This window comes from Rhinatrema bivittatum, chromosome 9 (assembly GCF_901001135.1).
Source record: "Rhinatrema bivittatum chromosome 9, aRhiBiv1.1, whole genome shotgun sequence".
Classification (NCBI taxonomy): domain Eukaryota; kingdom Metazoa; phylum Chordata; class Amphibia; order Gymnophiona; family Rhinatrematidae; genus Rhinatrema; species Rhinatrema bivittatum.
Window position 1 is genome coordinate 267,152,353 of NC_042623.1, and position 23,095 is coordinate 267,175,447.

The 23,095-nt window shown below is 42.3% G+C and overlaps 1 protein-coding gene across 2 annotated transcripts in view; it reads right to left on the reverse strand.

Moving 5' to 3' along the window:
* Nucleotides 1-23,095, reverse strand: part of SLCO2A1 (solute carrier organic anion transporter family member 2A1) — a 127,673-nt gene that overhangs the window by 46,964 nt on the left and 57,614 nt on the right. For both annotated transcript variants that reach the window (XM_029615266.1, XM_029615267.1), the window contains 4 exons: nt 22,760-22,990; nt 21,550-21,648; nt 5,698-5,831; nt 4,422-4,503 (listed from right to left, as the gene is read on the reverse strand). In XM_029615266.1, the coding sequence (XP_029471126.1) occupies nt 4,422-4,503; nt 5,698-5,831; nt 21,550-21,648; nt 22,760-22,990 (546 nt within the window). The remainder of the gene's footprint in view (nt 1-4,421; nt 4,504-5,697; nt 5,832-21,549; nt 21,649-22,759; nt 22,991-23,095) is intronic.

Here is a 23,095-nt window from a genome sequence, read left to right on the forward strand (position 1 = left end):
TGCAAACCCTGAAAGCACAACAGGGTATGACAAATTGATATAAAAAGCCCAAGCTCAAAATATCTGTACCTTTTGTGATGCTCCATAGTAGTTATCGTTTAATTACTTATTTGTATGTGTAGTGTATTCATGTGAAAATACACGATAATTGCTTCATTGTACTTCTTAATGAGCGTTGTAATATTTAAAGTTACTTTGATGGAAAGTCAATAAACATGTTCGACATTAAAAAGCATAGGCTGATGAAGAGATTCATTGTATTGGGTTAGAGAATATGGACCGTTCAGAAGTTGAATTGGTTGAGCAATCAACAGTCTCTGAAGCCAAGGAAATCATGGTTGGTATGGTCAGAAAGGGGAAATTAGTACCATCTTTGCCCTGTTTTACTTTCAGAATTGTCCTGGTGATTAGAAGTAATGGGGGGGGGGGGGGGGGGGGGGGGGGGGAAGAGAAGCATACATCAGCCTTCCAACCAAGAGATTGTCAAGGTGTTTCAGGCCAAGGCCCTGGAATCTGGTCTTTTGGAATAGCAGATCAGGAGTTTGTCCACCAAGGAAACTGGAACGTCGTCTATTTAGGAAACACCCCATTCTTGAAATATGCTTTGAATAGTGTTGTATAACAATCATTCATGAAGCTATAAGTGAAAGTGATGGCTCAAATTATCTGCCAGAACATTGACTTTCCCTGAAATGTATGTCACATAGAGATGAATTCTTCTCTATTGCCCAAGTCCGTATATTGAGGGCTTCTTGACTGTGGACAAGATTCCATTCCTTCTTGTTTAGTACATAGCTACAATATTGTCCTTTTGAATCTGGAGGATCTTTCCCCTTATGAATTTTTTGAAAGCTCCTAGAGCTTTGAATATAGATTTTATTTCTAAAATGTTTATATGGAGATGGTTTTTTTTTTGGTCACCTTCCTGGCATATATAAGTGGCCCAAATGTGCTCCCAAGGCAAGATTAACTTTATTCACGGATGCATCCAATAGAATGAAGATTGGAGGAATGATTCCAACATAGCAAATCACAGAGAGGAAAGTTATCAGTATTCTGTAAGACAGTGGTTGAGTATGTTGGTTCCAAAAACCCTTCTGTGGTAGTCTCACATGGAGATATGCAAATGGAATCACATGAATTGTGGTCACTATGAGGTCCATATTCAGCACCACTTTGCCAGATAAGCCTCTATCACATGCGAAAAGGGCCTTTTTGCATGCGATATCATGCAAATTAGGGGGGGGAGGAGTCGGGCAGGGAGGGGGCAGAGACGGCGGTGTCTTCGCTGTCGGCGATAATGTTACTATTGTCGGCAGTAGTGCACCGAACAGCACCACCTTTCACGATGGTGCTATTCACTGCAAAAGCCGGCAGCCGGGTGAGTTAGCCAGATAAGTTATCCGGCTAACTCCGATATGCAAAGTCATCCAGATTCTTATTCAGCTAAGTCTGGTTGTTCCGTAGACCTGTCCTAAAGTTAGCCAGTGTGAATGCATCACTGAACATAAAGGCTAAATCAGCAAGATAGGTTTATCCGGCTAACTAGCCAAGCTGCATAGCAGCAGAATATGTACCTCCATGTGACCTGGTAACTTGATAAATTTTGTTGATACAGTATTCTGACTGAGTACTGAGAATAGTAACCATAGTAGATTACTCATTTACTAGACTAGTAGGATGGCTTTCCTCATCTATATATCCAGACATGCTCCAATAAACTTCAAATACTGGGAAGGATCCAGCTGGGACTTCTCATAATTGATGACAAACACTAAAGTAAGAAGAGTGTGAACTGCATGATCTTCAGAAATGTTGGATTTTTTGAAAGTTGTGCTCAATATTAACTAGTCATTTAAGTATGGAAATATTAAGATGTCTTCCTTTCTTAGATGAGCTACAACCATTGCTAGACATTTTTTGAATACTCTCAGGGCTGAGGATAAACAAAAAAGGAAGGACCATGTATTGATGATGATAATTTTCTGCTGTAAATCTGGAGGTATTTCCAATCATCTGCATGAATGGGAATGTGAGTATAATCATCCTTGAGATCCAACAATTTTAGCTCCAGTAGGACAGATGACTGGAAGTTCATTGTTTGATAACTATGTTCTATGTTCTCAGATCTATTATGGGGTGGAAGCCTTCAGACTTCTTAGGAATAAGGAAGTATTATGGGCAAAATCTGTTGCCCCTTTCTGCCAAAGGAAAGCAGAGTTGTTTACCTGTAACAGGTGTTCTCCAAGGACAGCAGGATGTCAGTCCTCACATTTGGGTGAGATCATTCAATAAAACCCAGTATGGAAAACTTATGTCAAAGTTTCTAGAACTTTGACTGTGCCTCACTGGACATGCCCACACATTTCATTTGACCGCATATCTTTTTTTTCCCATGGATCCTAACAGTTGTGGTTTGGTGCCTCACTTTCCTGTTCTGGGCATTTTTTGGATTTTTTTCACAGTCCTCAGGCTTGTTTGTCATGGGGTCCCTTGGTTGTGTTCTTCATAGTTTCCCTAGGTTAGGTTTTTCAGTTGGTTTTCTAAGATTTCTTTTCCAGGATGTGTACTGTTGTTGCCCAATGGCATTGATCCACTACTGCCATCTCATTTGATTTTGTGTCCCTTTTCTTTTGGCTGAATATATCTATGGGGTTCCAGTGATGCACCCAGTGCAAAAGGACAAGGTCTATCAAAGACTCTCTTGATAGATGTGTCCTTTGTCTGGGGGCATCACATGATGTCCAGAGGTGTCCCAAATGTGTGACCATGACCCAAAAAGATGCCAGTCCTGACTGGAACTTGGAGAGATTCACACCCATTAGTGAAGACTGCCATCCTTCTTGTCTTCAGAGAAATGGTTCTATCACATGGGAAGACAGGAGGGATGTCTTCTCCCTTACCAGGGACAATTGATCTTTTGGATTGTGAATATGTGAATTGGACAGCTTGAGTTTGGCAGTGAGAAACCTTTAACCTTTAAAATAATTTTCCAAATACTGGTGAAGGAAATTGAATTTTCTTCATATAGCATTTGACAAAGTCATGCTGTATGAAAACGTGGCTATTTATATCAGGTGGAAATGCATATGAAGATGTGTCAGATTCTAGCACCAAGATGGATAGTGAAAATTCATTTCTAGAATCTGAAGCCTGGTATGACGTTTCCTGAATAGGCATAGCTGATTGTACCTCTGACTGCACCAAAAGAGATTTTACTTTCTTTGGTGCTGATGGAGATTGCTCCGATCTCTGCGCTGACAGAACACCTGGTGCGGAACGGCTCAGAGCCAACTTGCACTCTGATTTATGGCACCTAGAGTTATGCTCCAATGGGGAAGTGCTCCTGTTCCTAGACACAGAGGAGGACAAGGAGTTCTTATTGTGGCATTTCAGTGACTCGGACCTCTTTCTGTTATGAGATTCTGATACATCCATTAAAGAAGTTGTTTTACCTTCAGGTGACAATGTATCTTAAAGTAGCTTGTCTATATCTGATCACTCTTGGGGACATCCTGGTAAAATCTTTATAATTAGCAGTGTCTTAAGTAGGATGTAAGATAGAGAAATATTCAAGCTAAATGCAATAATACCAGAGGCCATGTTGAAAGAGAAGACGCTCATGAAGGGCTGAAGCACAGGAACACCCACACGTGCTCAGAAAGACTTCTTTCTCAGCTTTGAGAGAGTGAGTATATCCAGGCTGGCCCTGTTGGATGATGTCACCCACTTGGGTGGCTATTTTCTTCCTGCTTGTTCATGGAGAAAGTAATATATGTGGGTTCAAGAAATTTCTCTCCCAATCCCCAGTTCATGAGAAGGCAATCACCTCTTTCCCACATGCCCAAACATAAATACAAACTCAACCACAATAATTTTGTAGGGGTTGTATTTCCTGTGATCTTCTAGGTCCAAATCTCATGAATATGCAGGGCCAGAGCTAGGATTTGGGTGCCCATAGGCAGGACTGGAGATAGGAGGATTGGAGACCCCGGAGATCAGATAGTGGATGAAGTCCCTCCACATACAGCCCCCTCTGCCGTAGCAGTGCCTCTTTGAAGTGGATTGCTAGAGCAGGCTCCTTCTTACCACAGTTGCACTCCTCTATGGCCTGGGTATTTATTTGGTGCCTTCAAAATTTGGCACCGTAGGTAATTGCCTATATTGTCTGTGTCTAAATCCAGGCCCATTAGTCTGATCTCCTTCATTTTAAAAGGGGAATGGGTTACAGTTTAAAACAAAAGCAACCCATTTCTACTAGCAGGAAACATAGCAGAACTGCTAAAGACAAGCAATTCAGCTGAAATGGGTGGTCAAGATCACACAGATAAGTGCAGATTTATTTGTCAGGCATGAAGAGATACAGGACATTTTAATTTATAATTATCACTAAATCAAAAGAAAGATGAAAAGTCCTTTACTTTTAATGAAGTTTGTCATGGAGACTTGATCATCTTTTGCTTCTTCCATCTTTTGCAGCATGTCAGCCTTTACAACTGCTTCCTGAAAAGTACAAAGAGTTCCCTGAAAAAGCTTAGGGTGTCTGGTAATTGTGTCCATCATAAAGTATGCACAGCAGAAGGACCCATATCATACAGCAGTGTTTCTCAACCCCATCCTGGAATACCACACAGCCAGTCTGGTTTTCAGGATATCCACAACGATTATGCACGAGACACAACGATTATGCACGAGACAGATCTCATGCAAACTCAGTGTGGATATCCTGAAAACCATGCTGGCTAGGGAATACTCCAAGGCCAGCTTGAGAAACACTGCCATACAGGACCCGTGTGGCACTGAAGTACATAGTCAGCTCTTGGGGGATTGATATCACATAGGATATGTACACCGTGGAAATATATAACCAACCCAAAAAGAAAGATTTTATTTAAAAAAAGTGGTTTAATCATCCTGCTTTGCTAACAGTTTGAACATAATGATCAAGGGATAGGACCCCCCCCCCCCCCCCCCCCCACACACACATACACACACACACACACACACAAGAAGGAACCACCCTCGGCTCATAGCATAGACCCTACGGTTGGATCTTAGCCAAAAGTCTAAGAAACAATAGATACTATACAGGGGATGCATGTGCAGCTAAGCCAGTGGCCATCACAGGAATAGATAAAAGGGCATACTAGCTTCCAAACCATGATTTGTGGTGAGTGTGTAAGATAGGCATGAGAACGGTAAAATAATCCATGAAACCTGACTATTCAAAATGTGTTTGATTATATTTATCTCTCTGGGTTCAAACTGGGGCCTAGATTCATCATTCTGCTATAAATGCAGCAGAATGATGAGCCATGGCCAGAAAAGGGGTGGGGGGAGGGGTGATAGTGTGCGGGCGATACGGCCGGCTGCACACTATCACCCCTATAGCGCCACGGGAAAAGGTGGTGTTATTTCCCGCAGTGCTGCCGGCGATAATGTGTAAAACTATTATCGCCCGCAGCGCTACCGGTTCCTAACACCGCCCAAACCCCACCCATACTCCTCCCCTTCCCCTAATTAGCATTTTACCGCTGCAATAACGGCCCATTGCACAATAAAGAATGACCCTGTAAACATCTTGGAACAGGAGCCTCATAACCATGTGAATTATCTCATACAGTTCTACATAGAGTGGTGGCATTATAAGTAAATAATAATTCTCTCTCAAGCAAACATAACTAAAATTGTCCTTACCTGACCCTTCAGCATATGCCGTGGGAAGAAGAAATATGGGATGGAAGTCAGCACCAGGCATCCTGATGCTATTAATAGTCCTAACCACCAGGCACCTATCCATCGTGGATCCCCTGGCCTCAGCTTCACTTCCTCTGAAAAAAGCAAGAAAAGGCAGTCATACAAAATTCATCCATGTATTATGGTAGTAAAATAAAGCATCAAAGGATCACTGGGCAAACAGACCATGGGATTGACTGATACCTGCTCTGGCTATTATTTTGTATATAATGTGCTCTCATGTAAATATAATACAATTTATTTTATCTTAAAATAGCTTTAAAAAGGTAACTACATGAAGAGCCCAAGACTGTGAAATCCTTTGATGTAACAATAGGGCTGGGTTATCATATTGAAGGTATTTAGAAAACAACTTAAAGCCTTATTTTTTAAAAATACATATGGGTGAAGTATGGTTTTAACATATTTTTATAATTTTTTTTCATTTAAGAGTTTTGAAATTTACTGTATTTTACTGTTTTATTCAATATGTTATAGAATTTTATGGGTGTTTTCTGTTATCTGCGCTGGACGATACTGGAAGCAACAGAATAAAAGAATAAATAAATAAATAAATAAATAAAAATGAAAACAGGAAAGCAGCTCAAAAGAAACACTAGAACACACTTTTTCACTGAAAGGATTGTGGATACCTGAAACAGTCTTCCACTAGAGATTGTAGGAGCTAAAACAGACAGCGGCAGAACTGAAGCATGAATGAGATAGACACAAACCGGACTATATTCAAAAAACTTGCCCACCTAAAATTGAGTTATAGTTTCCACACGGCAAACTTTCTGCAGGTAAAGGAAGTTTGCTTTACATATATAGCAGGATGAATTAGTCATTACATGTGGGTAATGTCATTTGACAGTACTGAATGGGCTTGTCTCTCCAAACTTCAAGAGCTTTGAGCTCTACTGAACATGTGTGGGAGTTCCTGCATGGGCAATGGGCATTGCCTTTTGAGCCTCCTCAGTCACTATAATAGCTGAATCTAGTTATATAGTTGATGCTCCAGGGAAGTGAGTGGACATTTCATGGCTTATTCATTCTACTATCTATGCAAAACACCATTTATGGTAAACAAACTTGTTTTCCATTGAGAAGCAGGCTGAATCAGCCATTAATTGTGGGGAAGGTTAAGTTAAAGGTTGCAGTGAAGCAATTACTTAACTAGCAACCCGGACTCCAACATGAAGAATAGACTACAGTGAGAACAGATTGTGCAGAACTGCTTGCCTAAATTTACTGTCTGTCCTCAAAAGGTTATCATGGCAGTAATGGGACATGAATATGTGGACTGAAGACCACATCACAGTTTTGCATATGTCCGATTGGTACTTCTCACAGATGCGCAATAGAAGCAGTCACAGCTTGTGCCTAATGAACTTTGAGTTTGTAAGTTTCAATCCTGTCAAGTTATAGCAGCAATGTATGCACTCTGCTAGTCAGTTGGATAAAGTCTGCTTAGTAACTGTATGCTGAGATGGTTAGGGCATAGGAGGTCAAGAGCTGGTTGGTTTGATGACGAGGTTGAGTACATCTCTTATACTGTAATATGCTAGGACCTGTTTGCAGTCCTTTCCTTGCCCTTTTGAACATGGGGTCTTGGGAAGAAAATAGGTAGTACAATAGACTGACTGATATGGAAAGCCGATACTACTTTTGGTAGAAATTTTGGATGGGTCAGAAGAACCACCCTGTTGTGATAAAACTGTAGATACGGAGGATAGTGGACAAGAGTTTGGACCCTCCTTTCTAGAATTTGACCTGATAAATTAGAGGCAGTCCAGAGGTGTTCCGGTGAAAAGATGAGTTATCCGGATAACATCTTGAAAATATCATGAGCAGGAAAAGCGGCAGACTCAGACGAAGTATCCAGAATTTTGAGAATTCCAAGTAGTTCAGTACACAAGTCTTTATCCTTACAGCATGAACACCTAGCACTGCTTCTAATTTCTTCACCAATTTTGAATAAGTGAGATTGTCTGGAGGGGAAGTGTGCTCTGGAAGATCTGGTAGGGGATCTAACGGTATTGCTGTAGATTCCTCATCAGAGTCCAATGATATGGGCTCGCTATTCTAGGACTCCAGTGACGAAGAAGGGGATTAAGAGGGGTCTCTCCAATTGATGCTTCAGAGGAGCAGATTGCCTCCAATCTACTACACTCTGCTGCAATTGAGTGGGTGGATGAAGAGCACCTAATTTGGGGTTCTGATGATGAGCGTGGAATTACTGAAGCAAGAGTTGAAAGGAGAGGCTGAAACATTCCATCTCCCTTCTTAGAGAGAGAGGGGTAAAGAAATTCCTTACAAACCCAGTAATTTAGTCATTCGACTATTGTGTCCTTTGGCCTGGAGTAGGTGAAGGGACATCTTCTTCCAACACCAAGATATCTTGCATTATACTAGGAAGTCTATTTGAGGAGAATGGAACAGTCGAACATACTGGATCTGCCATTTCCAGGCAAAGAACCCCTACCACTAACCAAGAGGGGCATCAGCATTCAAATTATTGGAGGCGGTAAGGGTAATCTTATACCTTTCCCTGCAGATCTTGGATAGCTGGTGTACTGTTGGGTAGGTTTATTTATTTGATTGATTTATATTCTGCTTTTAAGGCACTTCAAAAGCAGATTACATACAGGTACTATAGGTATTTCCCTGTCTCCAGAGGCTCACAATCTGTTTTTTGTAGTTGAGCCAATGGAGGGTAAAGTGACTTACCCAAGATCACAAGGAGCAGCAGTGGGATTTGAACCCTGGCTTCCCTGGTTCTTAGCCTGCTGTTCTAATCACTAGGGAACTCTTCCTTTTGACTCCACCCTGCTTGGTGGACTGTAAGGGAGTCGAATGTTTGGATGGGCTAGAGCAGGGGCAACCAACTCTGGTCCTTTAAAGCCTCAAACCAGCCAGGTTTTCAGAATATCCATAATGAATATGGAGGTAGTGCATGCAAATCTATCTCATGCATATTTATTGTGGATATCCTGAAAACCTGGCCTGTTTGTGGCTCTCAAAGACTGGAGTTCACCATCCCTGGTCAAGAACCTTGAACCTTTTGAAGAATGTTTCTTTGTCTCAATTGGAGGGTGGAGAAGTTGAGTCTGTGGGTATGATGATCTCCCAGATACTTCTTGAAGTGAGATGTGCATCATGGATTGCATTGGATGCACTGGTGCATTGCTCCAGGAATGCCTACTTGTGTTGGCCAAGTCTCAATGTATCATAGTGGTGCACGTCAAGTGTGTCAGTGTTGATGTATCAGCAACCTAACCTCAGGATCCACTCTCCCAGGACAACAGGCACAGTGGAATCCTTTTAATTCATGAGTTCCCAGAAAAACAGTGTAAAGAACCCTAGGTTTTCTTAACAAAAGGAATATACCAAATTCTGAGAAGATTTAGATTAGGTTAGGAAGTGGAGATTTGGGTTTTTGACTCTCCTATGTAAGAGCAACAGATGGTGTACGCTAGCAGTATAAAAACCTCTGTCACCATCTTAGGTCGTGGATTCTTAATTTCATTTTCCTGAGTTGCCCTGCTGGGGGGCAGTTCTGCTCGTGCAGTTCCCTCTTGTTTGTTTTATGGGAAAGAGCTCCGAGGGTCATCTTCATAGAAGCCTGGGTAAAGAGATGTGGAAACAAGACCTTTTGTTGCTGGAGAAGAAATTTTTCCACCCTTCCTTTCTCTCTTTTTGTTCCCCTTTTATCATTAAGTATTTTGTCTGTCTTTGACTGAGAACTGTAGGGCCCAGGTTCTCAGAATTGTGTTAGAACCAGAGGAGTACGGTCTTTCTCCAGAACGACCCTGAGTAGCAGCTGTTTTACCCATTGCCAGAGAAGAGGAGTAAAGACTCATTTTTTCTGAGACTTTCCAATATGGTCCCAGGTGAGACATATTGTGAGAGAGAGGAGTCGATGAGTGCCAACTTGGAACTAACTGTAGGGAAAGAAGTATGAGATGAGATAATTGGGACTTTTCATTCAGTTAAGTAATTGGGACTACTGATCTGCCCATTTCACAGTAGGAAGACTCTGGTATAGATTTTTGAAATTGGGAAAAGTTTTATACTTTCATTAGATCTAACTTAATTGGAAAGGAGATATTAAATCAAGGAATTGGCTATTATAAATTCTGAAGATAATTAATAGAAAACTATAGCCCTTTTTTGCAGCAGTAATTGGCCTAACAGCAGTTGACTCCAGAGTTGCATCATGGCGAGCAGTCTTTGTTTCATTCCGAGGATTCTTCCTTGACCCGAGTGTGCAGAGGAGGCAGATTATATATATAAAAAAGAAAATTAATCACCTGGGAGTCTGAGGTCTGTAGGAGGCTCCTGGGAGATCACCCGTGAGTAGAGTGAGCAGGCGGGAGATGTGGCAGCAGATTGGAGCGGGAGCCCGGGCGATGTGACATGGTCAACTTGAGGAAAGAGTATAGAGTACCCTGCTATGGTATGGGCTCGGCGGGAGAGTTGGCTGCCTGCTTGGAGGTGTGTTTGTGGGTCCTTACTGCTCAACTGCCTCACCTTTAGGTATGTGGCGGCAAGTGAGTTTGGAGGAGAGAGCATTCACACCAAGCCATAGACAAGACAAGACGACTCATTTCCTGCCTGTCATAGGAAGTTTCAGCACGCCACACATGATCGATGAGCAATGCCCGGAACTTTTTAGGCTGGATGGGGTATACCTGTCAGACATAGGCCTCGACATTTTTAATTCTGGTTTAAGGACGCGCTCGAAGCTATACTAGACAGGGATGGCTGCAGCACCAAGCTAGGGGGTCCTCCCGTCAATCGAAGCTTCGTCACTAGGAGACTGTGGCAAGGTAGCCAGATGATAAGATAGGGCGAAGCAAAGGAGCCCAGAACAGAAGTTAAATCAAAAGGCAATTGGGGCACAGTTAATTAAAGGTAACAGCAACTCCTTCGCTTCAATGGCGGGGAAAATCTCGGCCGGGTTTTGCAATAAAGATTAAGAGCTAATGAAGCAGTTGATGAATTAGAGTAAGTCTGGTCCCCTGCAGGCTTGATAGTCAGGCAAAGTTGCACATTATAAGGTTTGAGATTATCAGAAGGCAATGTTTTAATATGGATTTAATGTTCTATGTAATTTGAATGTTTAATGGAAGCTTGTGCTGTGGCCATAATTATCCACAAAAAGATGTTTTTCGTTATTACCCGAGACTTGTGTCCTTCATTCTAAATGGGCAAGACAGAAATATTATGTTGTGGGGGGAGGAAGCTTGCACTTGCACATATTGTGAAGATAATTAATAGAAAACTAAAGTCACAAATTTATTGTATCTTTTAAAGATGCATATCAATTTAATTTAAGATCTCTAAAACAACCTATTTTCATCCATTTGATCAACTATCAGTAAAAGAAGTTGGAAATCACTCAGCCTCGGGCGTGTTTATTGCTGTCAGAGATTTAAGAGCTTAGGTGTGCTGTTTACAATGGACTTAAAGGGTCACTGTGACTGAGTGTACCAGAGAAACCCTCAGAACATCTTAAAGGATCAGTCCCAGAGGTCTGGTCCCGGTCCACCTTAAGACATGGCATTCTGGATGCAAGATGGCTCCCCTGAACAGAAATATAGCTTAGGCTCAGAGGACAGCGAAATAAGCAGTTTGATGTTATGTTATTTTTTTGTGAAGAATAAAATTGTGCAGGAGAGAGCTAGAGTCCAGTGTGAATGCTGTGCTTTAGAGATGTAGTTATGACCTGTGCAAAAGGGCCTTGAAGCTTAAGCTTCCCCCCAACAGGGAGCCCTGGATCACTCAGCAGTATAAGCTATTCTGGAGAAGAGCTTGGCAAATATAGTTTAATCCATGACTGGGTGCCTTTGAGTCCAATATCCTGGTTTTATTCCACCCAGGGCAGGGTTACACAAGAAACATGCCGGTATGGGTTTTCTTGCTTTTTAAGTGTTATAATGACTTTTCAGACTTTTAACTATGGTGTCATGTTATAAATGCATTTATATTATCAATAGTCATGTTATAAATGCATTTATATTATCAATAGAACTGCTTCATATGATGTAATCAACATTAAATACTAGCAAACATCACATAAACGGAAACTTTTATTATTTTAGTTTACAAAGTGAGCAGAGACCTCACAAGTATTTTTCTTACAGGCCGATACAGTACAGTGCGTTTTGGATGTGCTAGCTTTACCCCTTATTCAGTAAGGGGTAATAGCGCGTCCAAAACACGCGTCCAACCCCCTCCCCCGAACCTAATAGCGCCCGCAACATGCAAATGCATGTTGATGGCCCTATTAGGTATTCCCGCACATTTTACTTTCTGAAATTAGCGCCTACCCAAAGGTAGGCGCTAATTTCTCCGGGCACCGGGAAAGTGCACAGAAAAGAAGTAAAAACTGCTTTTCTGTGCACCCTCCGACTTAATATCATGGCGATATTAAGTCGGAGGTCCCGAAAGTTAAAAAAAAGTAAAAAAAAATAGAAAAAGAAATTTGAAATAGGCCCGCGGCTCGAAAACCGGACGCTCAATTTTGCCGGTGTCCAGTTTCCGAACCCATGGCTGACAGCGGGCTCGAGAACCGACGCCGGCAAAATTGAGCGTCGGCTGTCAAACTCGCTGACAGCCACCACTCCTGTCAAAAAAGAGGCGCTGGGGACGCGCTAGTGTCACTAGCGCCTCTTTTTACCGCCGGCCCTAATTTTAATAAATTAAAATACTGTATCGCGCGCACTCGCCCGCTCTCCCGCGATTTTACTGTATCGGCCCGTTAGTGAGTATCAACCTCATAATTATCAAAGATTGTAACTTCATGTTTTTGGATCCTAGTTGTGGAGATAAAATTAAAAGAGAGTGCCAGCCCCTGACGAAGTAATTGACGAAACACGAGCCATGTCGGGCAGGAGTCTCTACTTGTGGATCTCCACATTTATTCGTTTTTGCTCAGCTCCTGGCGTGCAGCCACCAGTATAACAAAGAATAAGATAAGTACAATGGAACCGCATATGTTGTGCAATATTTAAGTGCATACAAGTTACCAGCGGGAAAGCAATATAGAAAGTGTCAGCGGGAAAATATTTGAACTTTGAATAAGTAGCGCTCAAGCGCTATATATTGCTGACAAAAATCTGCCAGCGGGAAAGCAATATATAAATTGCCAGTGGGAAAGTGTCTGAACTTTTAACTCTTCAACAAAGTCGCTGTGCAATACAGTATATATTGCTAAAAGTAGCACTTAGTATTTGCAGATAGAAGTTTAAAAAACCAATATAAGACATAGAAGTTTAAAAAAAACAATATAAGACATAAAAAATATACTTGCTACATTTGCTTATTGTTAAAAAGAGGAAAAAGAAAAAAGGAAAAAAAAGGAAAACAGAGTAAAATTTGTGAGCGAGACCTATTAGGAGTGAGACCCATGATTATATATGATTGAAAGATGGTGAATTAATGTACCTGTAGAATTACAGGATACACTAAGCAAGAGCTATCGGTAATTAGTGTGAGTTAATATCAAGTTATCGCCACTAAATATATATGAGGTCTCTACTCACTAAGAAAAATACTTGTGAGGTCTCTGCTCACTTTGTAAACTAAAATAATAAAAGTTTCCGTTTATGTGATGTTTGCTAGTATCAGACACAGGTAATATGTAAACAATAATGTAACCTACTTTGAAGTACCTGAAAAAATGGAATATAAATCAAATAAATACATAATATACGCCAGAGTGTGCAGCACAGGATCTCATGATTTTAGTCCTGGGGGAATTCTGCACTACTGCGGAGAGCAGAATTTGCAAAGAATCCCCCCCCTGCGCAGAATTGCCAAATTCTGCTCAGAAAATGGCAGAGGAGATCCCGGAATGCTGCAAACGGATTGCGCAGAGATGAAGGTCCCAGTGTGCTGTTCGTGGCGAAGAGGAAGGCCCCCGTGTGCACGAATGGAGTGTGCTCCGCCCGCAGTGAAGATGAAGGCCCCGGTGAGATTGAATGTGTGTGTGTGTGTGAGAGTGGAGAGGGACAGGGGAGTGGGTGTGAGTCAGGGGAGGAGAGGGTGAGAGAGAGAGCAGGGGGATGAGCAAGAGGATGTGAGAGAGAGCAAGGGGTGAGCAAGAGGGGATGAGAGAGAGCATGGGAGGTGAGAGAACGGGGGTGGGGGGGGATGCTTGAGTGTGGGTGCCAGAGAGAGGGAGCCTGTATGAGGAGATTGTGCAGGAGTGTGTATGTGTATGAGAGATTGGGAGTGTGTGTGTGTGTATGAAAAAGGGATCGTGTGTATGTGAGGTGAAGATATTGTGTATGTGTGAGACAGAGCCTGTGTGAAAGGGTGCATGACAGAGAGACATAAGTAGCCTGTGTGAGGATGTATGTGTGGGAGAGAAAGGGAGCTTGTGTGGGTGTGTATGCAAGAGAGAGGGCCTTGTATGAGGCGATGTGAGTATGTGCAAGAGAGTGAGGGAGCCTGTATGAGGGTGTGTGTATGTGTACTAGAGAGAGGGAGGGACAGAGGGAGCCTGTGTGAGGGCTGTACTGAGAACGGGGTCAAACTCTGGGTGATAGAGTGGAAGGGGTTGAGCCTAGAGGTGGAGGGGAGAGATACTGGCAGGTGGAGGAGTTGGGGCCTGAGAGGGCAAAGTGGCCAGGGGAGTAGGGAGAGCGAGTGGAAGGGACACTCTTACAGGAAATTTCTAGGGAAATTCTGTTCAAAATATTTAAAATTCTGCATCTCTACGTAATATCTTTTTTCTGTATAAATTTAAAATGTAATTACTTAAAGACAGTCATGTAAATTGTGTTATTTTAACCAATATAAAGTTTTCAGAATTTTGTAGAATTTTAAGTTTTTTTGCACAGAATTCCCCCAGGAGTAATGATGTATACTAACAGGTGAATATTCAAAGGAGTTACGCATGTAAATTTAACATACTATTGTAACAATTATCAAAAGCCATTTACTCGAGTAAAGTGCACTTATGTGAGTAAATCCTATGGACAATCCAATGACATATATTGTAGCAATTTTCCAAAGCCCACTTACTTCAGTAAAGTTCATTTACTCCAGTAAATACTTTTCAAAAGCAAACCCTATATATTTGCACTGCCCTCTGCATCTTGAAAGTGTGTTATTGCATTTCTAAAATGTCTCAGGATTAAATAAAACTTCAGATTTTGATTTTAAAATAAAACAATTTTCTTTTTTTATTTACTGCAAGTTGAAGTGACTCCAAGGTTAGAGCACTTTATGGTGTCATCAAGCAAAGTTAAATCATGGTCCTAAAAGCATGATTCTGCACAAGAAAATGAAGGAGGTGCTTGATTTTTTTTTTTCCTCAACCTCTGCATAAACTGCATCAATGCTGGTGCATGTCACATTACAGCAATATTGGTAACTGTAGCACAGGAGTATTGGTATACTACCATCCCACTGCACTCTGATCCTCATCATCCTACTTTAGCTAATGATAATGGACGTCAGCATCCTGGCTGCTGGCCAGTCAGAGCCAGGCTGACATAGGCATCATGTTAAACAAATTATGATAACTATCAGCACTTGCTATTGGCTTATAAATCTTAAGAGTTTATATTTATTAATCTTTCCCTCCATTTCCCCTAGAAACCCTTCTGTCCTGCTCTCTGTTATCCTGGATATCTTCAGCTCAGCATACATTCCATAAGATAAAATGTTTATTGCTTGTGATCTTTAGATCTTGAAGGAGGGGGGTGTCTTTGGTTCACTTCCTGATGAGCGTACATATCTGCATGCAAAGTCTATATCCTGTGGTTAGTGATGTTAATCCAGGAGAGGTCAGTAAGTCACCGAAGCTGGCAAGGAAAGAACATCCATCTCTGTGATCTTTTTATACCTGAAAAACGAAACAATAAATCCCTACTCCTACAACTTCAGTATCAGGGCTTCCCCAAAACCGAGCTGCAAGTTTCCCCGAACAGCACTGAGGAGACATCATCAATATGTGACACAGAGTTCTGGAACCAGGGAGGAGCCTTTGGCACTCCCTGATGACTCAGTATCATTTGCCTTTTGTTACAGGGCAGGATGAAGGGGATCACTGAAGAGCTTCTGATGTCTCCGTCATCAGGAACAGGAAAAGGGACTTTTACAAGGGTGTGTTTCAAATTTCTGTCATGCTGCAAATTAAAAAAAAAAGATATTTGGCTCAGCTCAAGGTAAAGGATTCTGAAATCTGACCATGAAGATTTATTCGTATGCATAATTTTTCATATGCCTCTGAATTTTCTAGAATTTAGGACAAAGTGTTGAATTCACACACATCAACTAGAGAGTTACCATCATGGCTCCTTCTACTGGGCCAGTGGCAAATGGTCAATTTATATCATTGATCCAGCAGCACAATTAACTAGCTGGGCTATGAGAACTGGGAGTTTTTACAAATTGATTATTGCACCTTTTCTTTTTGTTAATGTAGGGACTTCCAAAGTTCTTCACCCAAGTCATTTTCATATTCTAGCTCAGGAGTGGCCAACTCTTGTCCTCGAGATCCACAAACAGGCCAGGTTTTCAGAATATCCACAATGAATATGTATGAGATAGATTTGTCCTAGCTCATGTGAGAGGGGTTTTCAACAGTTTATTTAAGGGTAACATAGAAACATAGAAGTGATGGCAGAAGAGGCCCAAGTGGCCCTTCCAGTCTGCCCAGCAAGCTCCCATTGTATCAGTTTCCCATAATTATCAGTTACTCAGACAGCCAAGGTCAGGGCTCTTGCTGGTTACTGTCTGAGTCCAATTTCCTTTCACCCCCTGCCATTGAAGCAGAGTGCAATGTTCGAGTTGCATCAGAAGTGTAGTATCAGGCTTTTCGGTTAAGGGTAGTAACCGCCGCATCAAGCAAGTTACCTCCATGCTTATTTGTTTTCCCAGACTGTACAGTTCAATGTCCTTGTTGATTGTTGTCTGAATCCAATTCTTCTTTTCCTCTTTTTCCCCTGCCGTTGAAGCAGCGAGCAATGATAGAGTTGCAATCGACAGTATGAAGGCTTATTTGTTAAGGGTAGAATCCGCCACAGCAGCAAGTTCCCCCCATGCCTCTTACTTCATTCCCCCCGCCCTTGCCTTTAGAGATCCACAGTGTTTATCCCATTCCCTTTTGAAATCTTGCACCGTTTTTGTGTTCACCATCTCCTCTGGAAGGGCAATTAAGACGTCCACCAGCCTCTCCGTGAAGAAATATTTCCTGACATTGATTCTGAGTCGTCCTCCCCAGAGTTTCATTTCAGGACCTCTAGTTCTATTGGTTTCTTTCCAGCGGAAATGGTTTGTTGTTGATCGTGCATCATTAAAACCTTTCAAGTATCTAAAGGTCTGTATCACATCTCTTCTGCTCCTCCTCTCCTCCAGGATATACATATTTAGGTCCTTCAACCTCTCCTCATAAGTCATTTGATGGAGACCTCCCAACATTTTGGCCACCCTTCTTTGGACCGCCTCCATCCTGGCTCTGTCCCTTTTGAGATACTGTCTCCAGAACTGAACACAGTACTCCAGGTGAGGCCTCATCAAGCACCTGTACAAGGGGATTATCACTTCCTTTTTCTTACTGGTTATTGAAGCCCAGCATTCTTCTAGCTTTAGCTATTGCCTTGTCATATTGCTTCGCCATCTTTAGATCGCTAGACACTATCACCCCAAGGTCTCTCTCCTGTTCCATGCACAACAGCGTTTCAACCCCCATCGCATACAGTTCCTTTGGATTACTACATCCCAGATGCATGACTCTACACTTCTTGGCATTAAATCCCAGTTGCCATTATCTTTGACCACTCTTCAAGCTGCCTTAAATCACGTCTCATTCTCTCCACTCCTTCTGATGTGACCACTTGGTTGCAAATCTTAGTATCATCCGCAAATAGACAAACTTTACCTTCTATCCCTTCTGCAATGTCACTCACAAAGACATTGAACAGAACCGGTCCCAACACGGATCCCTGCAGCACTCCACTTAACACCATTCTCTCTTCAGAGTATGTTCCATTTATCATTACACGCCGTCTTCTATCCGTCAACCAGTTTGTAATCCATGCCACCACCTTGGCACTCATTCCCAAGCTTCTCATTTTGTTCATGAATCTTCTATGTGGGACCGTATCAAAGGCTTTACTAAAATCCAAGTAAATCACATTGAGTGCTCTTCCCTGATCCAATTCTCTAGTCACACAATCAAAGAAATCAGATTTGTATGACAGGACCTTCCCCTGCTGAATCCGTCTGTCTCGGATCAAGCAACCCACCAGATTGTAGGTAGTTCATGATCCTTTCTTTCAACACCAAGGAGAGGCTAACCAGCCTGTAATTTCCAGCCTCCTCTTTGCTCCCACTTTTGAGAAGCGGGACCACCACCACTCTTCTCCAGTCACTCGGCACCACTCCCGTTTCCAGAGATCTATTGAACAGGTCACTCAGCGGACCCACCACCACATCTCTGAGCTCCCTCAGTATCCTAGGTTGAATCTCATCAGGCCCCATGGCTTTGTCCACTTTCAGTTTTCCTAACCCTTCCCATACATTCTCTTCCGTAAATGGGGTTTTGTCAAATTCACACCCATCCACAGCCAACTTCCAGGTGCCTAGCTTCCTCCAGTTCCATTCCAGCCTGATGAACCTGCTACAATCAGTGCAAACATGCTGTAGCCAGATAACATGTACAGACAGCTGCCTGATGTGTGAAAACCAGTGTCCTTAAAGAATTGCTTGAGCAGAGACTCAGTCTTACAGTCTTGAAAATCCTTTAAAGCCACCCCTTTTCCACTACCACCATCTTTTTCACTCAACGAACAATTAAGCTGTGAAATTTGTTGCCAGAGGATGTGGTTAGTGCAGTTAGTGTAGCTGGGTTTAAAAAAGGTTTGGATAAATTCTTGGAGGAGAAGTCCATTAACTGCTATTAATCAAGTTGATTTAGGGAATAGCCACTGCTATTACTGGCATCAGTAGCATGGGCTCTACTTAATGTTTGGGTACTTGTCATGTACTTGTACCCTGGAATGCTACTGTTGGAAACAGGATGCTGGGCTTGATGGACCCTTGGTCTGACCCAGTATGGCAACTTCTTATGCTCTTATGTACTAACTAATGGGGGCAGAGAATATTGGCAGGCTGAGGCAAGCACAGGACCCTATATAAGGTGACATCAACAAACCAGTTGTGCTTTTCCTCATTTGTTGGTAAGGGCATACAACCCATTTGTCTGGACTGGTCTGGCAGGATGACAAAGTAGTAAGTATAAGAGAAGTATGTTCACACTTTATAAAATACCTGCCTCTGTGTTTAACTCTACGTTATTACATGTACATGTTACAATTATTACATGCATAAAATACATGCATATATTTTTATAAAACTGGTAGAGAAAGAAGGTGTTTTTCTGCATTACAAATATGCGTGCTTACTGATGCATATTTGTGTACTTTTGGGGCAGAGATATATTACATTTTATAAACTGTGAGGTTCCCGCCATGGTTTATAAAATACTGATGTAACTTTAGATGTGCTGATTTATGCAGACTAATGACAACTATCCTCCCTCTGAAGAATCTGCGATTGCAAGCTTTGGAACTCCAACAAGAGAGAAAAGCCATTCTTGAGGGGCTGCAGTAATTACAGGTACAGAGGGAGAGTCTGAAACAGCAACAGAGGATCCCACCTCTGTTCTAAGGGGAGTTTTAGAGGCAAGCAGGAGCCAAATCAACCACAAGAGCCTTCATTGCCAATTACTTTTTGTGATCTGTGCTGGACTAATTCTGATTTGACTTATTCTAGAAGAAATGTTTTTTTTGTTAACTTCTGTAACTTTACTTCTGTAACTTTACACTCTATTGGCACAATCATCCAGCATGCGAATATTTTTATTTGCTGGACTGTAATGTGATCCCATTGGGCTAGAAGCACTTTCTTGCTCCCTGATGAAAGAACCCTGGGGCTGTACTCATTTTTGCCTGTCCTCTGAAGCAAGCTAAGGTGTGCTCCTTTCTGAAAGATCTGGAAAAAACGTTGCACTGAAATGTAGACCAGTGGTTCCCAGGGTGTCCGCCAGAAGGGATGCAAGGAAGTGTAGCTGGGGAGAAAAAGGGCAGGCTGCTGCTACCTGCGATTAGTTGAGCTGTTGCCTCAGGCCAGGAGAGTGAGAGTGGGGCCTATTACCACCCTGGAAACTTCATCTCACATTGCTGCAGATCAGGAGGAGGAGGAGGACTGGCAGACAGGGAGCCTCAAACCGCAGTGCAGTCCTCGAGAGCCATAAACTCCCCCACTGCTGCACTTTGGAGGATGTGGAGAAGAAAAGGGGGCCAGCCGTGGCTGTCAAAACTTCCAGCAGCCTCAACTGCACATCGAGGAAAGCAGGAGAAAGCAGGGTGATCACAGCAGTGAGAAGCACTTCCCACTAGTGCCACTCGCTCTGCTACTGGCCTGACAGAGAGAGGTAAGGAACGCTGCACTAAAATAAAGTGAGTAGAATGACTGAGAGGAAGGAGGAAATGGAATTGGAGTTAATAGTATGAGAGGAAAGACAGAAAGGAGAAGGAATGAGACAGGAATAGAGGAAGAAAAGGAAGAGACAGGAATCCATGACTGGCCTAGGTAAGGAGAGTAAGAGTAGAGGGAGGACCCCAAGGAGTCATGCTGAACTAGAGGCAGAGAGAAAGGGTTCAAGAGGGCAGAACAGGAGTGGGCCCAGGAGTGGAAAAGGGAGAGATGACTGCCAGAGATCAAGGAGGGAGGGAGGAAGAGAAAACAGCCAGGTGTTGCTATGACATTAAAACACAAAATGTATTTAGGGGAACACGTAGACAGAGACGGAGATCTCATATGTCTTCTTCCCATTAAAGCAGGCCATTGTTTTATTTCTTTCTAAAATCCGAATTATTTTGCGACTATCATTTTATGTACGTATTTCTAAAAATCATAAAGGAAAATAAAGTATAAAAGAAAAGCAGGGCAAAAACAGGGTCAGTTTTCAGGGAGGGGTAAGCGTCAATACTTTTTATGTGGGCGAACACCGGTTTAGCTACGTAAAAAGGCCATTTGAAAATCTCTACCCCCGCCAGTAAAAGTACCTGCGCTGTGAACACCATGCATACGTTTACCTGTGGGGGGGGGGGGGGGGGGGGAAGCACATGCAGGGATTTCATTTTTAATGCCTCGTGCGCACTTTCACACCTGTACTTTGCCCCTGCTTCAATTCAGGTGAAAGTGCTGGCATTCCCACACCAGCCTGAGTTTTTAAAAAGAAAGCTCTGCGGGCCCTTTCCCTTTGAAAGTCAGACGGCAGGGTCTGCAGGTGCCGGAGCTGAGCTGCCGGCCTGGAACCTTTATGAACTTTGCTTCCTTTTTCCCCGCTGCAGCCGGGGTGGGAGGTGGAGGCCACTGTTGGCCTCAGCCTTCAATTAGGAGGGCAACTTTTAAATGCCTTAGGAAACTGCCCTCCCTACATATTCGGTTTGGACCAGTGAGCATTATTTAATATTAAGTTTTATACATTTTGAATGATTCTGGAATGCATGTCATCATTTCTTTTATTATATGTGCAAAAAGTTAAAAAGAAGTGTGCAGGGGTCCGCAGGGCTGAAAGGAGGCCATGTTCCCTGAAAAGCTGGGGACCCCTGATGTAGACTGCCCAAGCTTTTTAGCCCATGCCTAACATTACTCCATTTCATTTCAGCAGCTTTACTGTTAATCAGTTTTTGAGGTTTGTACTATCAACGACAGATGTATACTAAGCATATTAGAGATCACATCAAATACGATTAAAAAAAACAAAACAAATGAAAGTATGCTTACCCATGTTCACTCTTCCAATGTCCACAAACATACGCAGCACCAGGGATCCCAGCAGATATCCAAAAGCCGGGCCAAAGACGGCCACTGAGAAGAGGATAGCTAAAGAGAGAGCGCATTAGTATAGTGGGAGTGAGAGGTACGCCATCGAGGGCTAGCAAAAATCATTTATCATGCCCTGAAATATTCTATTGCTGTCATGTTTTATTTTATTTATTTAAAATAGATTTCTTATGTAACTGATCACATATTATCTCTTTGGCGCTATAACAGGCACATCATCTGCTTTAACATTAAACTCGCCCTCCAGCATCTAAGGAGAGCTCTAGAGCATGAATGTCACTGCATGAGGATTCAGGAAGTTACCTTTTTTTCAGCTGTTTCACTGCTGTTTTACATTTTGATTTACTGCACACATTAAGTTAGTGAATGAACAAAAGTTTGGGACGTGATTTTCTGGGTCTTACAACCCATCTTAATGCTGTTCTTGAAAATCCCATGCACTCTGCAATTATGTTTCCTCACAGTGCTCTGCAAACAATGCTGCAAAGGCATCATCCTGTTAAAAGTAGGAGCCAGATGCCCTATATTTATCATTTAACTAGCTACCTGATATGTTTAGGAACAGATTTCAAACCAGTTTTAAAATGCAAACTGAATTGTTTCAGTAATAAAACTATGCACTTAAAACTGGTTCTAAATCTGTTTCAAATACATTGCACAAAAAGTAATCTGTACTATAACCATTTTCTCTAATATATCTGACTTGCATTTCATTGTTTCCCTGGCTGGTGTATCTTTGTGCAAAGTGCTGCCAATATTAACAGCTCACTCAACTCAATTACAACACTAGCTTTTATTCTTGCACACAAATTGCAGTTGGGTTGACCTTTCTAGATTTCAAAACTTTTGTAATTTATAGAACTTCTTAGTTAAGTTAAATGTTGACTGTGCTCTAGTGTCATGGAAGGTTTGAATTAGAAATGATACTATCACACCATTCCCAGGCTTCCAAGGGATACATACACTGAATCCAAGTGATGCAATACTGCTGACTATATGGTGAAAATTTGCAAGAGAGTTTTGGCCTTACCACAATACCTAGATCACTGTGCCAGGCAACAACATGTCACGGTTACCTAGTTGGCATAATTCCTAGAAAAGGAGCTTATGCTTTGGCAAGACAGTAAGCAAGGACAGATCTAGCTCTTACCAATGTACAATGGAGAGTTGTTCGGCTCAGCGAAGTCATCTACATAGGAGATGCCGAAGGGCTGAATGGGGACTGTACCAATACCAGCAAGCAACTGGGCCAGAACCATCAACGCCCACATCGTTGTGGCCTCTGCTTGAGGGCTGAGCTTGGCTTGTAAATTTGTTCCACACATCGATGAACTGTTCTCCCTGCGGCAGATCTCTGCACCTGGACTGCTTTTATTACCACCTGCAAAACGTTTAGGATTAAGAAGCGGTCTTCATTAAAGCTGCAAGGCCTTTAGAGCTCATGGCAATATCACCTTGAGTGTTATAGACTTAAGAGCTGCTCTGT